General features: G+C 38.2%; 1 protein-coding gene across 2 annotated transcripts in view; it reads left to right on the top strand.

Moving 5' to 3' along the window:
- The window catches only part of LOC117933576 (cleavage and polyadenylation specificity factor subunit 1), a 104,678-nt gene that overhangs the window by 22,858 nt on the left and 54,537 nt on the right, over positions 1-27,283 (top strand). For both annotated transcript variants that reach the window (XM_034855003.1, XM_034855002.1), the window contains exons 3-7: positions 1,895-2,048; positions 11,843-11,978; positions 12,069-12,214; positions 13,405-13,500; positions 13,708-13,760. In XM_034855003.1, coding sequence (XP_034710894.1) covers positions 1,895-2,048; positions 11,843-11,978; positions 12,069-12,214; positions 13,405-13,500; positions 13,708-13,760 — 585 coding nt within the window. The remainder of the gene's footprint in view (positions 1-1,894; positions 2,049-11,842; positions 11,979-12,068; positions 12,215-13,404; positions 13,501-13,707; positions 13,761-27,283) is intronic.

Genomic DNA, 27,283 nt, shown 5'->3' on the forward strand with positions numbered 1-27,283 from the left:
GAATAAAACTTAAAAGTTGTTAAAAATAATAACTTAGTTGTTATAATGAAAACACCTTTGTAGAGGGTAGTCAAATTTTGGATGTGTGCTTATTGCAAATGAGGTCGTCAGTTTATGGTTAAAGAGCTTCTTTAATGGTGTTTTCTGGAAGCTTGACAGTAAGAAGACCTATGATCATGTAAATTGGGGTTTCTTGCTTATAGTTATTGTGAAAATGAGTTTTTGGATAGAAGTGGGTTGGGTGGATTGAGTTGTGTACCTGTGATCATGTAAATTGGGGTTTCTTGCTTGTAGTTATGTAGAAAATGAGTTTTGGATAGAAGTGGGTTGGGTGGATTGGGTTGTGTATCTCTATGGCTAGGTTTTTGCTTCTTGTTAAAGGTACCCCCATTGGCTTTTTTCTAAATTTAAGAGGGTTAAGGCAAGGGGACTTTATTTTTCTCTCTATTTGTTTTGGCGATGGAGGCTCTTACTTCTCTTTTAAAGAGAACTAGGAGTGGGGTTTTATCTTGATTTCAAGGTGGGATGTGTTGGATGGTGTTGATTGAGATTGCAAGGAAAATGGGTAAATAGGGGTGAAGAAGATAGGGTGCCATGGATGGTTTCAAAGATTGGTAACTTTTAAATTCTATACTCTTGGATAGTGCATGGGAGATTAGAGCCTTTTTTGGTAGATGTTATTTGGAATCCATTGGTTCCAACAAAATGTTTTTTTTTTTTTTTTTTTACTTGGGAAGTAGTTTAGAAAAGAATTATGAACTTTAGTGAATAGATGTTTTATGTGCAATGTTAAGGATGAATCTGTTGAGCACATTCTCCTTCATTATGCTAGAGCAAGAAGCCTATGGCAGCTGGTCTTTTCCTTATTTAGAATAGTATAGGCGCTAAGTTTTTCAATAGTAATGACCTTTCTAAGTTGGCATAGATCCTTTGTTGGGAAGAATCAGAAGAAAGCAGGGAAAATTGTTCCTTTGTATTTGTTTTGAACTGAACTATTTGGGAAAGAGAGAAATCAAAGGTGTTTTGACAATTTAGAGTACTTAAATCAAGATTTTAAAACCATTTTTGTTTGTAATTTTTTGGAAATGATTAGAGGGAGTATAGATGAGGTGTCAATGTCTATGGTAGACTTTATTAATTGGTTACATTGCAAGTAATTGAGAAGGGGCAGGGGGGGGGGGTTAATTTTTTGTTTCTCTCTTCTTGTTCTTCGCCTTTAGATGTCTTGTGTACTTTGGTGTGTCCTTAAGCTAGGTGCTTTTAATATATTTCTTTGCTTGCCTACGAATTTTCTTTTGCATGGTGGGTCATTATCTTCTTCATCTTCCAATAAAAAAATAATAAAAAATTATCTTCTTCATCTTCTATATTTTCTTGTGAAAATTCTAGCTGGATGTGAGGCCGGCTTTAATGAGACGACTTGCACCACAAGGAATGCACACTACTTGAAAAGTTTATAATTGAAGTAGTTATGCTCTCATACTATGATTTGATGTTTTAGCAATCATCCTTTTGGCATGTTGCTTTGCATTGTTGTTGCCTAAAATTATTATACTGGCTGTATCTAAGAACCTTTTTCACCATCTAAACATTTTTGATTCTTTCCTGAGGTATGCAGGAAGGTATTCCTATTAATAATCATCTTGGAAAAGACAGTATTATGCATATGGAATGGGAAATAATATTTTGTAAAAAGTTGGAGCATATAGGATGGTTTGGATCAATATAGAGTTATTTCATCATGCTCGTTCTGGGGCTCATGATGCAAGATGAAATTCCCATTTTTAGATTCATCTGACTCTTACATTAGTCCATCTACTTTTTTATTTTTTTTATTTTTATCATTTATTTTTTTAGTGCAGTGCTTTCTGATTTATGTTTACCCTTTTTTCAGCTCTATGCACTGTTTTGAGGGTCCGGAGTGGTTTCATTTGAAAAGAGGTCATGAATCTTTTGCAAGAGGTCCATTGGTAAAAGTTGATCCTCAGGGCAGGTGTTCAGGCGTTCTTGTTTATGGTTTGCAAATGATAATACTTAAGGCTTCTCAGGTTGCTTTTTGCATCGATACTACTTAGTGATCTTCGTTCTTTTAACTTAATTTTATTATATAGTGTTGAGGAAACATAGTCATTTCTCAAATTCTTTATGGTTCTTTCTATATTCAAGCAATCTGGCTGGAACACTTTCCACCTATACTCAGGCAATCTGGCTGAAACACTTTCCACCTTACTATAATTTTTTGGATTTCTTATAGAAAATAGTTCTCCTTGAACACACTTGTCACATAGTGTACCAATATTGTGTATGGTTTTGGACCAGATCAGACCTCTTAATGCTCAATACCTGGGAGTTCATCTAACTGTAAGACTCCTACATAATTGAGCTTCCATATGGAGAGTGGAAGTTGAGTTATTAAGTGAAAGAACAACCTTCTGGTTCTATCATTAGAGCATCAATGCTTATTCATAGAACTGCATGTCTTTCCGGCTCCCAAGTCAGCAACATCATAACCAAATATAGCATGTTCCTTCTGATGTTTCAGGGGTGTCAACCCAACAGAATGATCAGGTTCCCATCACAACCTTTGTATAGTAATTTGAAAATTGGCCTCTCCAAGAAAAAATTTACTGTGTGGCAGGTGAAGGGTCTAGGATGAAACTTGGAGAATACCATTTTTGTGATGAATTGCCTGGTTGTTCCATTGTTAGAAGTATCCTGAACTTCTCCATGTAGCATCCAATAAGGACAAACTAATGATGTTCTGATTCAGTCTTACTGAAATTTGGTTCCCAACCTTTTATACAAACTTGCATGATTGAGGTATGGATTTCTTGGCGCCTTTGTGGTTGATTTATACAGAGGATGCATGCTTTTGAATAAGAAAGGACATGCTGGTGTCTTTTCCATGTCCACAGTGGAGGTTAGCAAAGGGTGATTCCATTAGTCCTACTGTGTGGATTTAGGATGGAGTGGATGGTTCTCAATGATGCTCTCATTTTGGTTGGGAGATGGATGCTAAGGCTTGAAGAGTTGGGCTATCCTTTGGGAAAATTTTGTTTTTATTGTTTTGTTGCATTTGTTAGAAAGGAAAGATTGCAGAAGCTTTTAATGGAGTGGAATACTTCTCAAGAGTGTCAGTTATTTACTTTTAGTGCCATTGCAATTCTGTCTTTTTCTTGATATTTAGTTGGTGTTTTCAATTCCACTGGGAAGCCACTATTGTGAATAGTTGTGTTATGGCTTTCGTACACTTCCCATGTATTAGTTGTTCATCTTATCAGAAACAAATGATTCATAATAATAGAAATAAGTAAAAGAAGGGTTGAAGGAGCAGGAATCCTTCTAGTCTGAGTCAACAAAAGTCTAGAATTACCATTGTTAAGAAAAAGGCTCGGTTGTCTGATTCCATGCTGTAAATGGGCAATAAAATGTTCTTCCTCTCAAATGGTGTTATTATTGGTATAGCTGTCAAAAGTTTGTTAGGGAGGTTCTGAGGATAGGATAGAATAGGCTGTTGAAACTAAGCTGAGATAGAGAAAAAGGGACAATAAGTTGAAGCATAATTCTCAAGCTGACTAGCTTACATGGTTGTATGCCTCATAGGGGCGATAAAATTTTCCTCCAAATTGCTGCCCTTGGAAGGATAGATAATGTGAATACTGAAGTTGGGGGTCACAATGGTAAATAAATGTATTTTATTAAGGTGCAACTATACTAGGAAGGGCAATCATGGATGGCTCCTTTCTCTTTCTGATTTGAGAGAAAACATGCTTTTAACTAAGATTTTTAGCTCATTATGCTTATGAGTGAAAGAAGAGGATTTTCAGCCCAATACCACCCATTAGCTTGTTCATTTTCAACTAAATGCAAGCAAAAGTGCTCTGAATAAACTTCAAGTGATTAACATAAAAGATGAAAAACAAGTTTGCCATGGTTTATTGAAGGTGGTATCCTCTTTTAGCATGGGTGTTGGCCATGAGTTTGCATGAATTATATTTTGGTTAGAGACCTCTTATGAATGGTTGGTCGCAGGAAGGCGCATTTAAGAGTTTAGTCCATGAGATGGACATAAAGAAGGCTGATGATCATATTAGTTGGTATGATTTTATCGTATTTGTTAGGTAGGATAAGCTGTATGATTGAGAAAGTGGTCAATTAGTGTATTTCATGCCCTTTCTGCTTATGATCAGTGACGATGTATCAAAAATTGTGTGAGGAGTAATAGGTAATGACTGGACATCCTCTCTCTTACCCTTTTATGTACAAGTAAGTGCTCCTAGAGGATGGAGAGTGCTGGTCTGATAGAGGTTTTCATGTGGAGACCTATGATCCTATGAATTTTTTTCCGATAGACATGGTTCTTATGATCTCTAACATCTGGTTAATAGGTGGATTGTCTTTTATTTTGGGTTTCTCATGATTTTTATTTATTTATTTATTTTTAAAATTTAAAATTTGAAATTTTTTAATTTTATAAGAATCAATTTTTTATTGATTCAATGATATAAAGAATCTAAGAAGGATAAGCAATCCTTCAAGATGAAAAGGCTAGGTACATCCAAAAAGGATAAAATGACCTGATGCCATAGAGCTGAACCCTCCCTAGGGTACCTCCACGACCATTTCCCTAATAGAACGAGATTCCTTAGAGAAATCTTCCCAAATCCAAATCCCCCTTTTACCTTCGGATTACACACTACATCCCAACTAACAAGATGATCTCTTTTACCTTCCCCAACCCTTGACCATAAGAAATCCCTTTGCAATCTCTCAAAAGATAAGTCATTGAAGCAAGAATCTTAAACAAGGAGAGAAAGTAGCTAGGAATGTGGGTAAGGCAAAAATGAATAAGAGTTATCCTACCTCCAAAAGATAAGTAAGCCTTTTGCCACCCATCTAATCTCCGCGAGATTCTCTCAATCACTATATCCCAAAAGCCACAAGCGTTTGGATTCCCTCCCAAAGGAAGACCTAGGTAGAGTATAGGCCAATCAGAAGCCTTGCAATCAAGCAACTCGGCCAATCTAGAAAGATGATTCTGATAAAGATTGATGCCAAAAAGATTACTCTTTTCAAGGTTAACCTTAAGCCCAAAAATATGCCCAAACACTAGTAATAAACTCTTGAGAGTCTGTAGTTCTTCCTCACGAGTGTTAGAAAAGAAAATGGTATCATCTGCAAATTGCAGATGGGACACCCTTGTTCTGTTCCTACCAACCCTAAAACCCTCCAACGAATTTCTTTCCTTTGCTCTCAACAACATCTTGCTCAGTACATTTGCGACTAAAGTAAATAACAAAGGGGATAAAGGGTCACCTTGTCTTAATCCTCTAGATACCTTGACCCACCCTTTAGCGTTTCCATTCATTAAAACTGCAAAAGAGACCGTGGACAAATAACCTCTCATCCATTTCCTCCATCTAGGACTAAACCCCTTTTTCTCCAACACATGATCCAAAAAATCCCAACTCACATGGTCGTAAGCCTTTTCAAAGTCAATTTTGAAGACAACTCCTTCCTCCTCTGATCGTCTTTTCTCATCCACTATCTCATTGGCTATAAGAATTGCATCCAAAATTTGTCTCCCTTGAACAAAAGCACCTTGAGTAGAATGGATAGTTTCATGTAGAACCCCTCTTAAACGCCCTGATAGAACTTTGACTATTATCTTATAGAGACTAGTGATCAAACTAATAGGTCTAAAGTCTGAGATTTTCTTTGTAAGGCTTTTTTTGGGCAAAAGAACAATGAAGGAGGCATCAGTGCTTTGATTAATAATCCCGCTTTTGTGAAACTCTGCAAACACCCTCACTAAATCCTCCTTGATCACATCCCAACAATCTTGAAACATTGCAATGGTAAAACCATCAGGCCCCGACGCTTTATCCCTCTCTAACTGAAAAATGTCATCTAATTAATTAAGAATTTTTAAAAAATTAAAAGCAAAATTGCAAGTTTGTACCCCTTAAAATTGCAACTTTGTCAACTTTGATGTGTTTGGTCCAGTCATGTTGCACAAGTTTGTGTGCAATGTTGATTGTTGACTTGTTATCACAATAACGTTTCATAGGTCCTTCCCACGCAACCTTTTTTTTTTTTTTTTTTGATAGACAAAGAGAGAAAAAATTAAAACACGCCAAAACAGGGAGCGCGCCCTTTGTACACAGGCAGTATACAAAGAAAGCCAAAAACAAAGCAACAAAAGAAAGAAAGAACCTAGAGAGGAAAAAGCTAACCAACAAGCTAATCACCCAAAAAATTCAGAAAAGAGAGATAGTCCAAGTCTAGAAACTGTTGAGACCACTTAAGAAGAGACCGAAAAAAGAGGTTCCTCAAGCAAGTATCTGACATCTCTTCCTCTTGGAACGTTCTTCGGTTTCATTCTCCCCAAATGCACCAAAAAAGACAAATAGGCACCAATCTCCAAACTGCTCTCCTTTTCTTCCCTAGGCCCTTAATTTTCCATTCTAGAAGCAGATTTCTGACTGAAGCCGGGAACACCCACATCACCCCAAAAGAAGAAAGCAACAAAGTCCAAAACTCCCTTGTCTTACCACAATGAATTAGGATGTGGTCCGTTGATTCCTCATTCTCTTTACAAAGATTGCACCTATTAACCATAGACCAACCCCTCCTCATTAACATATCTACAGTAGAAATTTTACCCCAAACTGCTTCCCAAGCAAAAAAACGAGTTCTAAAAGGGGCATACGAACCCCAAACCTCTTTGGCTTGAAATAAGGGGCTATTTTCATCTTTTAAACACCTATAATAAGATTTAACATTAAACTTTCCCTTCCTCTCAATCTTCCAAACTAAAGAATCTTACCCTTTTGGAACCTTTACTGCAGAAATATGTTCCAAAAACCGAGTCACCTCCTTCAATTCCCAATCTTGGAAGGATCTTCTAAAGTGCATCTCCCAACCCCCACCACCACCTCTTTGTCTCCCACAAAGATCAGCCACTATAGCAGAATTATGGCTTGCAATTCTGAACAGCAAAGGGAAAAGATGCTTTAGCTTAGAATCTCCAACCCAAATGTCCCACCAAAATCTTGTGCGTCTACCAGTACCAATACGATTACTAGTTCTAAGAAAGAACTCCTCCCAACCCTTTCTAATGTCTTTCCAAAGGCCCGTCCCATAAGACTCCCTCACCTCTCTAGTGGTCCAACCCCCTTCCTTCTCTCCAAATTTACCAACAATGACTTTCCTCTAAAAACTCTCCCTCTCTAGAGGAAATCTCCAAAGCCATTTTCCAAGCAAAGCATGATTGAAAACCTTCAAATGCCTTAACCCCAACCCTCCATGCCTCTTATCTTTGCAAATAACTGCCCATCTTACCAAATGGATCTTCCTTTTCTCCTCTAAATCTCCTCACAAAAACTCCCTTTGAATTTTCTCCAATCTAAGTCTCACTTTCCTTGGGATTACAAAAAGCGACAAAAAATAGATGGGGAGATTTGAGAGAGTGCTTTTAATGAGGGTAAGACGACCTCCCTTAGAAAGATATTGTTTTTTCCACGTAGCCAATTTTCTCTTGAATCTTTCCTCTACAACATCCCAAACTCTACACGAATTATGAGGGGCTCCAAGAGGTAAACCTAGATAAGTAGTAGGGAGATTCCCTACTTTACACCCAAAAACCGCAGTTGCTCTGTCCACATCCTCCATGCCCCCAACTGGAATAATTTCACTTTTCTGCATGTTTATTTTTAGGCCTAATACCACTTCAAAACAAATAACAACCCACTTCCAAAAATCCAATTGGTCCTTGTTATCCTCGCAAAAAAGAAGAGTGTCATTTGCAAACAACAGATGGGAAACTGAAACCCTTTCTCCACGTCTCCCCATTACCTTAAAGCCCCTAATGAAGCCTTTCTCCTCAGCTCTTGATATTAAACTGCTAAAAACTTCCATAATTAGCACAAATAGATAAGGTGATAGTGGGTCTCCCTGCCTTAGGCCTCTAAACGTTGAGAAGAATTCTGTGGGAGTGCCATTCACTAAAACTGCCATTCTCACAGTTGAAATGCAAAATAAAATCCAGTTTCGTCACTTGTGTCCAAAACCCATTTTCTCCAAAACTGAAAGAAGGAACCTCCAGTTTACGTGATCATAAGCCTTTTCAATGTCCAATTTACACACTTAACCTGCACCGACGCTTCGTTTCCTTGAGTCAATCGCCTCATTAGCTATTAAAACTGCATCCAAAATCTACCTCCCTCCCACAAACGCATTCTAACTGTTTGAGACCACTTTTCCCATCACTCTTTTAAGCCTATTTGCTAGGACTTTGGCAATAATTTTATGAAGACTCCCCACAAGACTGATAGGCCTAAAATCCTGAACGTCACTAGCCCCCTCTTTCTTCGGGATAAGCACTAAGAAGGTTGCATTAAGGCTTCAAAAAAACAGCGTTTTGCAAATGGGGCTCCTTAAACACCTGCATCACTTCCCCCCCAACTATAGGCCAAATGCAACCTATAGATCTTCTAAGATGATTTTATCCACAAAAGTTTAGAATCTCCTAATGCCATTGCCCTGAATTCAATCTTTGCAATTGACATAACAACTACATTTTGTTTTTTCTCCTTCAAATTGCAATGTTTCCACCAAGAAAAATACAATAGCCTGATGTTGATCTTCTATCATCAATAGATTCTTTATAGTCTACAACTGTGCAGTCTTTTAGAGTTAGTTTTTCTCATTTCTTGAATAATATTCCTTGTCCCAAAGTTCCCTTGAGATTCATAAAATCCGAAGTGCTACTTGGAGATGGACTTTTTTGGGATTATGCATAAATTGACTCATCACTCCTATTGCATAGGCTATCTTTGGTTTTGTACGTGAAAGATAAATCAATTGACCAACTAGCCCTTGATAGGACTCTCTATCCACCACCGTGTCTTCGTTAGCTTCACAAAGCTTATGATTTTGTTTGATTGGAGTTTCCATTGGTTTATACCTAAGTTTTATTGTCTCACTTAACAAATCCAACACATACTTTGTTGAGATATGAAAATCCCATGCCGAGAGTGAGCAACTTCAATGCCAAGAAAGTATTTCAACTTGCTAAGTTGTTATTTCGAATTCTTGAACTAGACATTTTCTTGAAGCTTCTCTACTTTTTGAGCCTTCTCCTGTTACAACTATACCATTTACATAAACCAATAAGGTAGTAACTCCCCCTAAAGCCAAATATTTAATAAACGGTGTGTGATCACCTTGACTTTGCTTATATCTCATAACTTTTATCAATTTGGCAAATCTACCAAACCGAGTTCTAAGGGATTGCTTGAACATTTAAAGCGCCTCTTTCAATTTAGCACCTTGTTACTTTCTAACTCAAAACCTAGAGGACCTTTCATGTAGATTTCTTCATCAAGATTGCCATGTAAGAAGGTTTGCTCTTGAGTCGGGCAAGTCTTCTCCTTTTCCTTCAAGTTGCATTTGGAACGTGTGGGTGCAACCCAAGATTAGCTTCTTTGCTTGGGAGGCTACATGTGGCAAAACTTTAACCTTGGATTTAATTCAAAAAAGAGGGTGGGCCTTGGCAAATAGATGCTTTTTGTGTCATGAGAAGGAAGAGACTATAGACCATCTTCTCCTTCATTGTACAAAAACAAGGGGCTTATGGGATTTGCTGTTTACTTTGTTTGGGGTGTCATGAATGTTGCCTTTCTCAGTAGACTCTCCTTAGTTGACATGGTTCATTTGTGGGCAAAAAGTGCAAGAAGGTGTGGAGAGCAACTCCTCTTTACATTTTTTGGACGGTTTGGAAGATGAGAAATAGATTGACTTTCAATGATGATGTGCTGTCAATCCAGAGATTCAAATACTTTTTTTTTTTTTTCCCTTTGGTCAGAGGCCAAGTTGTTTATAGATGATTGCCCTCTAACTATAGTCAGTTTTATTGATTGGTTGGGTTCTAGCTAAGGTTGTTTTTTGACCCAGCTGGGTGCTTGTTTATTTGTACTTTTTTGGGCGGTTTGGTAATGGGTGTATAGGTATTGTATATCTTGAGTCGCTCTTTTGGCTCCTCTTCTTAATAGATCTCTTCCTTGGGTCAGCCTCAAGGTGCCCTTTTCTAATATATTTTTGTTGTGTGTTTGCCTATCAAAAAAAAAAAAGATCTCTTCTTACCTATAAAAAAAAAAAAAAAAATTCTTCATTGGTTGGCATCTAGAGACAACAAAATCCTCACTGTGTTCAAGATAATCTATTCCATAGGTTTGAGTATACCCTTTAGCCACAAGCCTAGCCTTAAACCGTTCAATTGACTCATCTCCCTTATATTTCACAGTAAAGACCCATCTACATCCCATCCCCCCCCCAAGATAATCTATTCCATAGGTTTGAGTATACCCTTTAGCCACCAGCCTAGCCTTAAACCGTTCAATTGACTCATCTCCCTTATATTTCACAGCAAAGACCCATCTACATCCCATCCTCCCCCCCCCCCCCCCCCCCCCCCCCCCTTTTTTTTCTCCCTAGGTAGCTTAACCAATTCCCATGTTTTATTTTTTTTTCCTTAGGGTCCAAGAACTTGGACTCTAATAGCAGCAAATTCAGCATTTAATCCAACAAGAAAAGTATAAATTCTGTCCCCATAAATCTGTTAGGAATGGCAGCATCTTCATTACATTTCATCTCTATGCATTGAAAATGATCCAATTCTTGCCACAAGTTTTGCAAGATATTGAAGTATTTACTAATAGAGCGATTACCCTATTTAGTAGTCGAGATTGTGATCTTGATATCATAGATTTGGGCAGTATCACGAACCTTTGAATATGTTTGTCTACACATGTCCCAAGTATCCTTTGCTGTCTCCAGGAACATGCAGGTATCACTTCAAGCATCATCGAATTCCATAGCCATGATATTGCCATAGAATTAGCTTCATCCGAGGCGTCGAATTTCTGATCCCCTCGTTTTGGACCCTTTCCAAGGAGATGACTTAATTTGTCCTTCTCTTCAGAAAGATTGAAACAAATTGAGACCACTTCAAGTAGTTTTTTCCATTCAACCAATAACTTGGTTGAATATTCTGCAAATCTCTGGCTAAAACTGTGCTAGGTGTCTCTGTCACTTGAATCTTAGGCGTGTTGGATACCTCAGTTGCATCAGACCTGATGATGTTGTGAGGGAAAAGAGAGAGAAAAAATTCTGGGTAATGAAGGCCAAAGAAAATAAGGCGAACAAGAGAGTTTTTGGGCTAAAAAAAACCTTTGCAATTGGCAATGAAGGCTGAAATAAATAGGTAAAATATGGCTTCAAGGTACTCTGTTTTGGATAAAAAAGAGGAAGATTGGGCACTGCAGCAATTTTAATGAACAAGACAGCAAGCACTTGGAAAAAAATATTAAGCAATGAAGGTTGAAAAGAAAATATCCCAAGGAGCCAAATTTGGCTTTGATACCATGTGAAAAGATGAGAATGTTATTAAGTAATTTAGCAACATACAAGGGAAAATATATAAGCTGACAACAGTCAATAAATCCCCACAAAACTGAGATACTGATCCCTAGAAAAGATATAAAACAATCCCTATAAATCAGGGATAAGACTAATTAAACAATCCCTTTGAATTAGGGATACAGTTAACTAATTAAATCAAATATTTACAACTTTCCAAACTAATCCCATCCATCTTATTTACACGGTTCTGGCCTGTCCTGGTTGACTTCAACAGATGTCTGTTGGTTTGCATTATGTTACGAATGATTCTTTCTTGAAAAATAGGAGCCTTTCCTTTCATACATTTGTGAAAGAATTAAGTTCAACCTTTCAAGCATTTCTTTCTATTCCAATTTCAATTTTGGATTTTAATTGTTAGGCTGGTTATGGTTTGGTTGGGGATGAGGAGGCTTTGAGTTCTGGAAGTGCAGTTTCTGCTCGTGTTGAATCATCGTACGTAATCAGTCTAAGAGATTTGGACATGAAACATGTAAAAGACTTCACATTTGTACATGGTGAGTACAAATTAATGCAAATTTGTTGCTGCCTTTGAACCACTCCATATGATGATGATCAATGCCTGAATTTGATAATCTGTTTTGTAGGTTATATTGAGCCTGTGATGGTAATTCTTCATGAGAGGGAGCTTACTTGGGCTGGGCGTGTCTCATGGAAGCATCATACTTGCATGATTTCTGCGCTTAGTATTAGTACAACTTTGAAGCAGCATCCTCTCATATGGTCTGCTGTTGTAAGTTTTGAACTTCATAAACATGTTTAACAATTGATAAAACACTCAAGGAATATTGCTGGTTTAACTGAGACCCTTATAAAGGGAGAATGGAGTAATAGATATCAAAGCAGGGTTTCTTCTTCATCTAGCATAGTTGGCTACCATTTGCATGATTCATTACCATTTGGTTCTTGAATTTCTGAACTGTTCATTTGATGTTGGTTTAAATGAATCCATATTAGCAAATTGCTTGTGACAGAGAGGGAATTTAAAAAAATAATATTTTTTCCTTTGCGGCTCAAACTTTGTTATAAATTCTTACAAACAAATAACTCAAGACCTAATGTTCTGGATAGACTGGTGATGCAATGTCCAGGAGCCAAAACTTGTCCCCTGAACTATTTGCTTGGGTGTGATTGCATGTTGTTCATGTGTCTCTCTTACTGAAGGATGGGTTGTGGCTTGGTCACCTTATTGTCATATTGGCCAATTATTTATGTTAAATAAATATAAAATTAGTAGAGCTAACAATAAAAAAGATCTTTTTATATTTCTTTTAGTATATGTTGCAGTTGACTAATAGAATGGGATTATTATGGATTTCCTTCACCAATGGTATTTGCATTGTCCTTTATCAGAACTTGCAATGGTGGTAGAATCTTGGTGCTCAATCACAACAATAATAGCTGTCATTTCAATGCCCAGGGGAGTTGATATGACAAATCCAAGATCACCAAATTTGTTCTATAGCTGTCATTTCTTATCCATTATTTAAGAAAATCCTTGTTATGATACCGAGACTTCCAATTTTGGCCATGGGCAAGATCTGAAAAATCTCTAAATCATGAAACTCTCATTTTGTTTGTTAATGAAACTATATCTAGCATAATACTACATCTTATTGCCTAAAAATAATTATCGGCATAAAAGATGCTGTTTGATGCAATAAAACCAGGACATTTTTGGGTCGTCCTTTTCAATTCCAAAATTTTCATGCGAACCTTGGGTTCTTTGAGTTGAAGTTTAAAATTTTGATCATCAGTGAAATTTGGATCAAAATTTGAAATGATAAACATTCTGTATTTGCTTTTGTATGCTGTTGTTCATGTTAAGAGAGGAGAGGGTCTATATTGGTCTTGGCTGTAAAAGTTCTATAAGAGCGAAAGATTTCTTAGATTTACTTGCATTTTGTTTGTCCTTGTTATCAGAATCTCCCACATGATGCTTACAAGCTTCTTCCAGTGCCTTCTCCAATTGGTGGAGTTGTTGTAATTAGTGCAAATTCTATTCATTACCATAGCCAGGTAGACTTCTTCCATTTTATGGCAGTGTAATCTCTCAGCTTCATAATTCTTTTCTCCTTTCATTTTTACTGTTAATGTGCTAATTTCCTGCTTCAATTCTTCTTCCCTCTTCCCTTTTTTGGGTTTTGATTGCTACTAGTCTTTGTCATCTAAGTCTAAAAGTTCATATACGTATATCTGATCATTCATTGGTGTTTGCTTTAACAGTCAGCATCATGTGCATTGGCTTTGAACAACTATGCTGTCTCTGCAGATAACAGGTTATATCTGTGGTTTCTCTCTCTCTCTCTCTCTCTCGATCTCTACTAACTGTCTATGCATTCTTGTCATTGTTTTACGAAATCATTAGACCCTACTACTGAATGAAGCTTAAGTTTGCATTTATGATACCAAATTATAGATGATATTGTTTTTCATGCTAGAATTGTTTTTTTTTAGTTGAATTATTCAACTGTTCCCCATGACAACCTCATAGGTTGGTTAGGTTGGACTCCTTGTTTCTATCTTGAGCATTATATTGATTGTCCTTTCTTTGTTATTTTTTTGCTTGTGAGATAAAGGAAGGGGTAACTTAGTCTTTTAGTAGCCTTTTATGTGATTTTGGTGAATGGAGGCCAAGAATCATTGGATTGTCATTGGGGATTTTGAGTAGAGATGTTGTTGAGGCTATGAAGGTCCCGTTTTCCAAGGAGAATGTTCTTTATGCTCTCCATTAGATGTGTGGGGGGATAAGGCGGTAGAGCTTCATGGTTTCTTTATAGCGTTTTTGCAATAATGTTGGGATTTTGTAAAGAATGAAGTGATGAGTTTCTTCAGGGAGTTCTATGATTTTGGATCTTTTGAAAGAAGTTTAAATGCCACGTTTTTGGTGGGAAGGTCTTGAAAGACTTTAGGCCTATTAGTATTAGCTTTGTGGGAGGTTTTGGCAGGTGGCTTTGTAAGGTGTTGGCAAAAAGGTTGAAGAAAGTGGTGGTTTCGATTTTTTCAATCTCTTAAAATGATTTTGTTGAAGGAAGATAAATATTGGATGCAATTCTAATAGTCATTGAAGCAATAGACGCAAGGCTAAAGAATGGTTTGAATGACATAATATGCAAGTTGAATATAAAAAAGGCCTATAACTATGTAAACTTGGCCTGTTTTCTAGAAATTTCAACAAAATGGTGTTTGGTAAAGAATGGATTGGTTGGATCAAATGATGTATTTCTATTGCCTGATTTTCAATGGTGGTGAACAAAACTCCCACTAGTTTTTTTTTAAAGTTCTTGGGGCTTAAGGCGAGGGGATCCTCTTTCCCCTTATCTTTGTTTAAGCCATGAAGGGGCCCAGTTGTTCGTTGAACAGGGCAAAGGAGGGAGGTTACATTTTGGGGTTCATGTTAAGTGGTAGGGGAGGTGAAGGTGAGGAAGTGTCACACCTTTTATTTGCAAATGACCTTCTTATCTTTTGTGAAGCAAACCAAGATCAAATAGTATATCTTATTTTAAAGCAAGCTAATTCCAATGGGCAATATTCCTATCGTTGAGGAATCAGTGGTTGGGTTGGGTTGTAGGAAGGGGAAGCTTAGTTCACAAGAGGCTGACTATATGGAAAAGACAATATCTATTTGAAGGTGGGAGGCTTACTCTAATCAAAAGTACCTTGGCAAGCCTTCCCATTTACCAAATGGCTCTTTTTGTTTTGCCTAAGAGGGTATGCTTAAGGCTTGAGAAGATCCAGAGGGACTTCTTGTGGGGTGACAGTTCTTTAGTGAAAAGTTGCATCTAGTGAGATAGAATATTGCTTGTAAGGAGAAATGTAATGGAGGCCTTGGGGTTAGAAACCTTTCAATTCTAAACTAAAATTTGTTTAGAAAAGTGGTTGTAGAGGTTTGCCTCAAAGAATGAACCTCTTTGGAAGAGGGTTACTATTAAGAAGTATGGGGAAGAGGAGCCAACTTGGTGTTTTAGGAAAAGTAGTGATGGTTTGTTTTGAGGTTAGATTGTGGGAGATCGTCGAGAGAGTTAGGCATCATCAATGAAAGAACCTTTTTTAGTATGGACAATGTAGAAAGATGAGGTTTTGGGAAGATATATGGTGTGGTGAAGAGAATCTTTTCCCTCATATTTTACAATGTTTTTAGAACCGGATCGGTCATTGAATCAGAAAAGTTACCGGTTCACCGATCGGACCGACGGTCGGACCGGTGACATCATAAATATATAATTTATATATTATTAAAATAAAATGATAATTTATATATGATTTAAAAATTAAAATTTTATTTGAAAATAAAAAAATTAGTTTCAAATTAGAAATTTAAATTAAAACCGGAATTTTAATTTAGAATTAGAAAATTTAAAATTTAATTTTAAATCAAAAACTTATTTTAAAATCAGAAATTTATTTAAAATTATAATGTTTTCATTAATTTAAATTAATGTCACAAGTTTTAAAATCATAAAGTTAAAAAATAATAAATATGAAATAAAATAAATAATAATTGATATAAACTAATAAGTAATACGGTAAATAAAAAAAATCTGGAAATTAAATGGGAAAATTGGGATGTGTTGCCCTGGAGGTGGGAAGGGGGAAGAGGGCGGTGCCGTTGGGGAAAGAGGGGTAGTGTGTAGTAGCGGGGGGGGGGGGGGGGGGGGGGGGGGGGGGGGGTTGGTTAGGGTGGAGACGCACGCAGTTGGAAAAGGAAGGAGAAGAGGAGCAGTGCCGCAGTAGGAAGGTGGGGGAGGAGCATGGTTGAGGCGTGCCGACAGTGATGGTGGGCCGGCGGTGACAGTGGGCAGCTGGAGCTAGAGGAGGGGCGGCCATGGGGGGGTTGAAAATAAACCTTTTATACTCAGCAAAACGACGTCATTTTGATGGGGTAAAAAAAGAAAAAATTAAAATGGTTGAACTGTCCGATTCGCTGGTTTGACCGTTGGTTCATCCGGTTCGATTCCTGTTCAACCATCCGCCAGCAATTCACTAGACCAGATTGGAATTGTGACTGGCCGATGGTCGGACCGGTTTTTAAAACCATGATATTTCACATTCTTGACAAAGGATGCTTGAGTGGTGAATGTTTGGGACCAACAGGGTTAAGGAAGACTTTGGAATCCCTGCTATTCAAGGAATTTGAATGATTGGGAGTTGGAAAGGGTTGAGGAGTTTCTCTTGAGGCTCTAAGGAAAGGTCGTAAGAGGGAATTAAGACGATAGGCTGGAATAGATGGATGCTAAGAAGGGTAAATTTATTGTTATATCCTTATACTCTTTTTTAGGGTAGGAAAGAGTGGTTGCTTTCCATACAAAAGTTATTTGGAACTCCATGGTCCTGACCAAAGTAGGTTTGTTTGCTTAGGAGGCTTCTTAGGAAAAGGTTTTGATGTTGGACAAGTTACAAAGAAGAGGATGGTCTTTGGTGAACCGTTGCTTTCTTTATATGGAAGAGTAAGAGTTGGTAAACTATATTCTCCTCCATTGTGCCCGAGCTTAAGGATTATGGATTTTGATTTTCTCGTTGTTTACAGTTGAATGGGTGTTACCATGTTTGGTAAAAGAGACTCTATTAGGGTGGCAAGGTTCCTTCACGGGTAAAAAGTGGAAGAAAGTTTGGAGGGTTATTCCCTTGTGTGTATTTTGAACATTATGGAAGGAGAGGAATCCAAGATCTTTTGAAAGCAAAGAAATGTCTGATCATGCGCTAAAGTTCTTTTTTCTTTGTTATCTTTTGTAGTGGATTAGGATATACATAGATGGTGGCTCCCTAACCATATTAGATTTAATAGATTGGTTAGAATCTCCTAGAAGGGATGGTTGGTTTTTGTTGCCCTTCTTTTCTGTTTTTCTTTCTTGGCTTCTTTTGTGTATGACCTGTGTACTTTGGTGTGCCTTCATGTAACATTTTTAATAGATTTGGTTTGTTTACTTATCAATTTTTTTTTTGCTTGTGATTGTAATCAAGCCATTCTATGAAGGACTTTGTGTCCAACCATATTGTGAAGATCTAGATATCTCTGAGTTGACACTGAAAACCATTATTCCTCAAGTCTTTATTGTTTTTTAGTCAAAGGAAACTATGGAGGAAGAGAAACTGTCTTTTTAGATTTAATTGATGGACTTGGGATAGCATGAGGCATTTGTTCAGAATGCGTTAGTCTTCTTGATTTTCTTTTCCTTTGTTTTCTAAGTGTTCCTTGCATGCTTCCAAGCCTATGCATCAGGATTGCACCTCCTGTCCTATAGGCATTGAGGGCATGTCTGGAATGTTGGAATAGTGAATGAGAAAAATTCATTCCATTTCCTATTTATAAATGTGTTTGGGTTACTTATTAGAAATGAGAGTAAGAATCAAAATTTATTCTCATGGAAACCAAAATCCATTCTTGTTATGATTTTAATTCCTTTTTTCTACATGGTCTTATAATTCATCTCCATTCCCATTTCCATTCCTGCATATTAAATGCACTCTTAAGTTTGTGCATTTGGGAGGATAAGGGGTGGGGGGAGAGGAGAATTTGTTGTTTGCCACTATAGAAACTCAAGGGTTTCTCTAGTTAGCAATCTTTAAGTTTTTAGCATCTATGTAAACTGTAATGGACAAAAGAAAATTGTTTTTTCTGATAAAAAGATAAGTAGAATTGTTTTTCCTTAATGAGTAAAATAAGTATATTATAGAAACCTGCTAGAGGACCCAAGCATACATGCAGTGGCGGAGCGAGCAAATGGCTTGAGGGGGGGCAAATCTAGCTATTAATTTCAGGGAGAGCAAAAAATGAACAAAAAGTATGTGTAGTTAGTCTAGTGGTAACAAGTGATTCTTTACCTATTCATGAGGAAGGGTTCAAATCCCTCTATGCTAATATTCTTTTTAAAAATTTCAGGGGGGGCATATGCCCATCCTAGGCATGGATTGGATCCGCCCCTGCATACATGGAAAACCGACATCCATAAAAAGAACATCTACTATCTACATGATGTCCTTTTCTTCATGCATATTTAGATGGCAGAGCAATTCAATTAGTTTTAGATTTCTTCTGGTAGTAAATCTCCTAAAGAATTTTCTTTTGTTCTCTTCCCAGAGCACAAGGAATATGTATAAAATGAATAAGGGGTGATACAAAAAGGAATATAACAAATCGGTCATTATAAAGTGAATTTTTTTTTTTTTTTGTCATTGAACTGAAACTTGGACTGAGAACTCTTTTTTTGAAACTGTCAGCTAACTGCAGCTTAGATGAGACAACAAGAGTACAAATCAGTTCACTATCAATCTTCTCATTGATGAAAGGCCTGTCTATTTTAATATATATTTGGTTCTATCATGTTGAACATGATTATGAGCTATTCTTATTGCTGTTTTGTTGTGATAATACAACCTAATAAGGCTTTTAATCTCTACTTGCGATTCCTTTAGCAAAGTCTCTATCCACACGAGTTCACAAATACCTAAGGCCATAGCTCAAAATTTGCCTCAACATTTGATCTAGCTACTATAGGTTGCTTTTTACTCCTCCAAGTCACCAGATTACCTCCCACAAAGGTATAATATTTAGGAGTTGACCTTCTGTCAATCATTGATCCTCGTCAGTCTACATCGATATAAGACTCTGCATAATGTGATTATTTTTGGAGAGTAACAACCCTTGTCTGAAGTAGCCTTTAGATATCCTAAGATCCTCATCATGACTTCCATGTGGCCTTCCCAAGGAGCATTCATAAATTGACATACATGCTTGCTACATATGCAATGTGTGGCCTTGTGAGAGAGAAATTAATTAACTTGCCAACCAGTTTTTGATATCTTCCCTTATCAATTGGTACTCCTTCCATTATTGCTTCCAACTTATGATTATGATTTATAAGGGTATTTGTACGTTTACACCCTAATGTTCTAGTTTCATTTAATAAATGAACAGTTTACTTCCTTTGAGATACAGAGATTCCCTTCTTGATCTTGCTACTTTAATGTCGAGAAAATATTTGAAATTTCTCAAATATTTGATCTCAAAGTCCTTGGCCAATTTCATGTTTGGTTTCTGTATCCCCTCTAAGTCATCTCAAAGTCCTTGGCCAATTTCATTTTTTATATTGTTTTATATTGTTTTATATCATCAATATAAAACAATAAGAATAGTCATCCTTTTTCTAGATGATCATCTGATGAACAAAGTATGATCTCCTTGACTTTGCTGGTACCCAAATTTGACGAGTGATTGAGCAAATCTTTGAAACCATCCCTTGGAGATTGTTTTAACCTATATAATGATTTTTTTTTTTCAGCTTGCATGCTTATCCACTCCTGAATTGTCCCTTTAAACCTAGAAGTAGATCCATGAAGACCTTTTCTTCAATATTTCCATGCAAGAAAGGGTTCTTGAGTCTTGTCATTTACATTGGATTGTTGAAGTTGTTAGTCCTAATTTGCACCAACAGATGGTAGGATTCTAATAGAGTTCATCTTTGCAAGATGTGCAAAGGTTCCCTGGTAGTCAATTCCGTAGGTTTGTGTAAATCCTTTAGGACTAATCTTGCTCTCTATCTTTCCATAAAAGCATCAGTCTTGTATTTGATGGTAAACACCCACTTACATTAAGCCGGGTGCTTCCGTTTAGGCAGATCAACTATGTCCCAGTATCATTCGTGCACAGAGCTTTCATTTTTTCATTTATAGCTTCCTTCCACTTAGGATCAGCAAGTGCTTTTGCGTATTTTTGGGAACTGAACCCAAGGTTTAATGAGTGGTGAAGGTCTTGCGCTTGCTGTTCACCTGTGATAGGACAAATAATTGGAGAGCAGATGCTTGGTACTATTCCTAACACCTTTTCAAATGGTTATAGGAATGTCCAGGGCAGTATCGAACACTAAAGTAGTATTGTTAGGATTTAAGAGTAGAATTATGAGGGATAAATACCTCCTTCAGCAGTTGATGACTAACTGTGTACAAAAGAGATAGGGCCTTGTTCTTAGTTTCCTGAGGTCTTCTTCAGTAGACAAGTTACTTCGAATTTCTGTTTGACATCTCTCTTTCAGCAGTTTCAGCATCTCTGAGATTCTGTTGACCTTCCCTCTTTTCTTCATATTCTCCCACTGTTTTCTTATTTTCCAAAGTAGGCATTGGCAAAGGTATTAACCAAGCTTGAGACTAATCTTCCAATTGCCATTTCTCTCATTGAAGATCAGTTTTCTCATAATAAGGTTGTTTTTCAAAGAAACTAACTTCCATTGTAATGAATTTTTTCTCGAGAAGGTGGGTGACAACAGTTGTTACCTTTTTTATTGGGAGAGTAGTCTAAGAAATACAGTTAATGGCTTTACAAGTTTAGATCAATCTTTGATTGGGATATGAACAAGAGTAGTTGGGCTAAAAACTTTTGGAGGAAGTGATCCAAGGCATGGCATATGAGAAATATATTGTTTCAAGATTCCAATAGGAGTTTTCGTGTCAAGGGCTTTTGAAAGTATTCCATTTATTAAGTAGGCTGCTACAAGGATAACTTCTCCCCAAAACTGTTTAGTAAGATTCCAAGCAAACATAAGCATCCAAGCTACCTCTAACAAATGTCTTTTCTTCCTTTCTGACACCCCATCTTGTTGGGGAGTATCAACACAAGTAGATTGGTGAATAATACCCTTCTGTGAAAATGAACCTAAGATTCTCATTGAAATACTCACTCCATTATCAAATTTAGTCAGCTTCACCTGTGCACAAAAAATGATTTTGGATCATTGTGTAAAAATATTTGAAAGTGGGAATAGTTTTAGATTTTGCCTTTAAGAGGTATACCCAATGCAGTCCTGCTGCAGTCAACAATAAACTAATAAACCACCCAGTCCTAAAGAAAAAAAGTTACTAGTTAGGCTCTCCAAACATTAGTATGGATAATAGAGAAACGACTTTCACTTTTTTGTTACCCAAATGATAGGGAAGATGATGGCTTTTTCCCAACTCACATCCTTCACACTTAAGTTTAGAATGATCTAAATTGATGCACAACTTAGGTCATAACCATTGTAAGTAAAAGAAACTTGGGTGTCCTAATCTCTCATGCATTAACCAATATTCTTCTCTTGCTCCCTTTACTTCATTATCTTTAATTTTTAAGCTTGGATTTCTGTTCCTGCCTCGGTATCTAAGTTGTAAAGGCAATTTTTCTCCTTAGCACTGCCTATCATCTTTCTTAAAGTGAGGTCCTGAAAAATACAGTGTGATTTGGGAGAAAGATTATAAAGCAATTGAAGACTTTTTTCAGTTTATTGATGGACAATAAATTGCAAGACATGTTAGGAACATGTACAATAGGCAAGAGAGTAATTTTGTGTGAAATAAATACATTTCCTCTATCACTTGTAGGGGTGAGAGATCCATTTGCAACCTGCACCTTTTGTTTTCCAGAACATGGTGTATAAGATGAGAAAAGATCGAGTTCTTCGGCCATATAATCATTGGCTCCTAAATCAATGATCCGGGAGCTAGGATTAGAGACGGTGGAGGTATTAAGGGCTTTATCAAGTGTTTGATTGTGCAAATGCATAAGAAGTGGAAGATGGGGAAACCTCTGATTTCCCATGATCTTATACAAAAGATCAAGCTGTAACTTCGTAAAGGCTTGTTTTCAACTCCCAGAGAATATCCTGTATTGTCTGTAGTGGCAGTGCAGCTGGTAATGCTGCTGGTTGAAAACCTTTGCTAGTTTTGGGGAATTTTTGGTTGGAAGATTGTTCAATCATATTGAACTAGGGTAGTTGATTAACACAACGCAGCAGACGAAAACATTAAAGAAAGGATGGGGTCAAGATACTAAAGAAATGAAAGAAAACGGGCTCGAAAACTAATATGGCTTTGATATCATGCTGGGTAAAACTAATTAGCACTTGTACATTTGTCCTGTCATATACAATAGTTGATTAACTATACTAGCTATCACTTACCAACTGAAATAAAATCAGCCAATTATAATACAACTAACCAAATACAACCAAATCCAACCAAATCCTTCAACTTAGGGAATTCTATCAATTTCCAATAAACAAGACAAAAATTACTATTTTTTTTTTTTTGATTGGAAACGCCACAAAGATATATTAATATAAAAAGAAGTACAAGAAGAAGGATGAGAAATCCTCCCACCAAAGACAACTAAAATACAGGAAAAAACACAAAAACAAAAGAACTCCCACTAAGGACCAATCCCTAAGGAGAACACACCGCTATCCAATCCAACTGAATCACATTAAGGGGAGTCCCCTTAAATGCCTTGGAACAGAAAGCCCAAAGGGAAGCAAGGAAAGCTATAGAGTCCCAAAGGGACTCTGAATTCCTTGCTTTATCCTCGAAAATCCTTGCGTTTCTTTCCCACCACACAACCCGAATTAGAGCTATGCTCGCAGCTTGCCACAAGACTACCCCTCTCTTAGAATTACCGAAGCCTTGAAATTTGATGGACATCATGTCATATATGCTCCTTGGAGAAACCCAATCCATCTTAGCTAACTGAAATAACCTGTGCCACAACCCAATCGTCAAGGAACAATGCAGAAAAAGGTGATCTGCTGATTCCCCGTGCTTCATGCACAGGATACAAATATCAGGACTAAGGGCCTTGTAGGGTCTTCTCACTTGCAACATGTCATTAGTATTCACCTTCTTGTGTGCCACTAACCAGACAAAGGACTTCACTTTGAAAGGAACTTGAGACTTCCACACGAACTTTGAAGGAAAGTTCTGAGGAGATCCAGAAGATTGAGATAATGCTAGAAAAAAGGATTTGACTGAAAAAAGCCCTGAAGAGGATAATGGCCATAATCTAGCATCTGGGACCGAAGGAGAGAGATACAAATCATCAAGAGAGCGCATGAGGCCTTCTAAGTCCTCAATCTCAGAGTCTGACAGGTTACGGCGGAAATTCAAATTCCACAAGAAAGGCCGAGATGGACCGAGAACTGAAGAAATAGAAATGTTTTTATCCACAACTACTCTAAATAGTCTTGGATATTGGGTTCCCAAAGGTTGGTCCCCCCGCCACAAATCTTCCCAGAACCGAATTCTTTCCCCGTTTCCTACCACGAACCGAGTAATCAAAGAAAACCCCTGAAAGACTTGAGCAATAGCCTTCCAAGGACAGCGGTGTGACCATCTGACTAGAGTGTTAGCATCCCAACCATTAGAGTGAGCACCATAAATGCTTAAAATGACCTGATGCCAAAGAGCTGAACCCTCTCTAGGGTACCTCCATAACCATTTCCCTAGAAGAGCGAGATTCCTCCAAGAAATATTCCCCAAACCCAAACCCCCTATTGCCTTCGGTTTGCACACCACATCCCACCTCACTAAATGATCCCTTTTGCCTTCCCCAACCCCTGACCATAAAAAATCCCTTTGCAACCTCTCGATTTTTGCAGCCACTGAAGCGGGAATTTTGAATAAGGAAAGGAAGTAACTTGGCAACTGGGTAAGACAAGATTGGATAAGAGTTATCCTCCCCCCGAAGGATAAGTAGGCCTTTTGCCACCCATCTAATCTACTTGAGATTCTCTCAATCACTGGATCCCAAAAGCCATGCGCCTTAGGGTTCCCGCCCAAGGGGAGACCCAGATAAAGAATAGGCCATCCAGACGCCTTACAATCGAGCATCTCAGCCAATCTTGAAAGATGAACCTGATCAAGATTGATGCCATAAATACTACTCTTGTTAAGATTGACCTTGAGCCCAGAAATGTGCCCAAACACTAACAAAAGACTCTTCAGAGTCTGCAGCTCTTCCTCCCTTGAGTTAGAAAAGAATATGGTGTCATCAGCAAATTGCAAATGGGACACCCTAGTTCTATTCCTACCCACCCTGAAACCCTCCATCAAATTTCTTTCCTCAGCTCTCATAAGCATCCTACTCAGTACATCTGCGACTAAGGTAAACAAAAAAGGGGATAAAGGGTCGCCTTGTCTCAATCCTCTTGATGCCTTAACCCACCCTTTAGCACTACCATTCACCAAGATTGCATAAGATACCGAAGATAAGCATCCATTCATCCATTTCCTCCATCTAGGACTGAACCCCTTCTTTTCTAACACGTGATCCAAAAAATCCCACTTCACGTGATCGTATGCCTTTTCGAAGTCTATTTTGAATACGACACCTTCCTCCCTTGACCTTCTTCTCTCATCCACTATCTCATTCGCTATAAGAACCGCGTCCAATATTTGTCTCCCTTGAACAAAAGCGCCTTGAGTATAGTGTATGGTCTCATGTAAAACCCCTCTTAGACGCCCTGAAAGCACTTTGGCTATTATCTTGTAGAGACTAGTAATCAAACTAATGGGTCTAAAGTCTGATATTCTCTTTGACAGACTCTTTTTGGGTATTAGAACAATGAAAGAGGCATTAGTGCTTTGATTGATAATTCCACTCCTATGAAATTCCGCGAACACTCTCACCAAATCCTCCTTAATCACATCCCAACACTCTTGGAATACGGCAATAGTAAAGCCATCTGGCCCCGGAGCCTTGTCCCTATCCAACTGAAAAATGGCCTTATAAATCTCTTCTTCAGTGAAAGGGGAGTCTAACCTTAGCGCACTCTCATTCGAGATAGGGGACCAATCTAATCCTTCAACACCCCAAGACTCTCCTGTAGGATTTGTGTAAAGCTTTTCAAAGTACTGTAAGATCTCCTCTGTGATACTCTCGGCGTTCTTCAGCACTAAGCCCCTCTCATCCTCCAACTCCTTGATGTATTTCCTATTCCGCCTGCCATTAGCCACTTTATGATAAAACTTAGAATTGCAATCCCCTTCCTTGACCCATTTCACTTTGGCTTTTTGTCTCCAATGAATTTCCTCCCTCAATATTAATTCCTCTAGCTCCCCTTTTCTTGAGGCTCTTTGGCTTAACAAATCAGGATTGAGACCCCCTTCCTGCTCAATGGCATCAAAGTTAGCTAAATCATTGAGAATACTTTTTTTCTTTTCTTTAAGCTCTCCAAAAGAAAACTTATTCCACTCCTTCAATTTAGCTTTAACATATTGAAGTCTCCTCATGAACTTATGACCTTCCCATCCATTTCCTTGAAACCCACTCCACCAATCTTTAAAATTCTCCTTGAATTTAGAGTGTTGTAACCACATATTCTCAAACCTAAAAGGTGTTGGCCCCCACATAAACGGGTTGGTATCCAAAACAATTGGCCAATGATCCGATGTCCTTCTGATTAAGGCTTCTTGAAGGCCTTGGGGGAAGAGCATCCCCCACTCATTTGAGTAGAGAAAACGGTCCAATCTCTTACACACGGGAGACTCTTGCATATTCGACCAAGTGAATGAAGCATTCCGAATAGGCGGGTCAATCAACTCACATTCTCTAATAAAACTATCAAAGTCCCTCATGCTTGGAGTTAGGCTAGAACCCCCCATTTTTTCTGAGCTTCTCCTAATGACATTAAAATCACCGCCCACACACCATAGCGGGTAAGTTAATCCATATATGTCAAAAAGTTCCACCCAAAAATCCTTCCTAAGTGAGGGACTATTTGGACCATAAACAGCAGAAATCCAAAGGGGTCCACATTCGTCCAAAGAGAACTTGACTGAGACTGAGAAAGATCCTATTACCACCTCCTCTCTACTCAGCTTTTTTGAATCCCAGATGATCAAAATCCCACCTGATGCCCCGGACGCCGGAAGAGCGACCCAATCCTTATTTCTGATCGTCCAGACACTTCCCACAAACTTTCTATCACACTTCTCCTTCTTTGTTTCCTGAATCATCACAACATCCGGATTCTCTGACCTAAGAAAATCTTTAACCATCCTACGCTTATTCCTAGAACCCAAACCCCTCACGTTCCAGCTTATGATTTTCATGGGAAAACACGAAGACCCTATCCTTTCGAGCCAAAACCAACAAGTCTCAATAACCTGTGGGGCCTCTATTCTTCCTCCTAGAATACACCTTAATGTCAAGAGAGCATAATACCTCTCGCACTTTGGCCATTTTCCCGGGGGACAGGCCATCAATAAGGAAATCCGAATCCTCCTTATGCGACCTGACAATAGATTCCTTAGGGGTACAGCACTCGGTCATCTGGTTAGATAAAGCACACTGGTTCTCCACCTCAACACGGTCAGGGATATCACCAGATTTTAAACAGTCAACACCACCTTTTTCATAAAAAAAATTTGAGATGCCTTGATTTTCCGTAGGAGACAGAGGAAGAGGGACTGAATTGGGAAGAAGAGGACCAGAGGAATTCATCAAGGGAGAATCCGGACTACAGAAAGGAAGAGAAGGAGACTCGGGTGGCTGAGAAGAAAAGGGCTGACATACCTTCAAGATTTTGGCTCCCGGAATTTCACAAGTCCCCTCAAAGTTTGGTCCTTTACCTCTGGTTATTGACTTAGACGGTGAAACCATGTCTGAATAGCCACGAGGATCAGACCCCACTCGTCCCAATAGCCCTCGGTTGACTTCCACGCAGCTCGCCGAGGTGTCCTCCTTCGAAATATTGCCAGTCAGAGGACATCTGGAGAGAGGATTCACTATGATTTCTCGCTCCATCTGAAAACCCATCCCAAACTCCTCTTCCAAGATGCGGTCTTTACTTGACGACGACGATCCCCGAATGATAATAGGCTCACTGCGACACTGAGCTCCCTGTCGTCGATCGGCGCTTGGAGGGAAGAGGTTAGACCATGTCTTCTTTGAGATTGCCGACTCTTTCTCCTGCGTAGCATCTCTCGTGTGAACCGTGGGGGCTTTCCCCTTCCTCGCTTCGATCTCTTCCCTTCGCGACGAGACTTCCATCTCAGAAGA

The sequence above is a fragment of the Vitis riparia genome, chromosome 16 (assembly GCF_004353265.1).
Source record: "Vitis riparia cultivar Riparia Gloire de Montpellier isolate 1030 chromosome 16, EGFV_Vit.rip_1.0, whole genome shotgun sequence".
Lineage (NCBI taxonomy): Eukaryota > Viridiplantae > Streptophyta > Magnoliopsida > Vitales > Vitaceae > Vitis > Vitis riparia.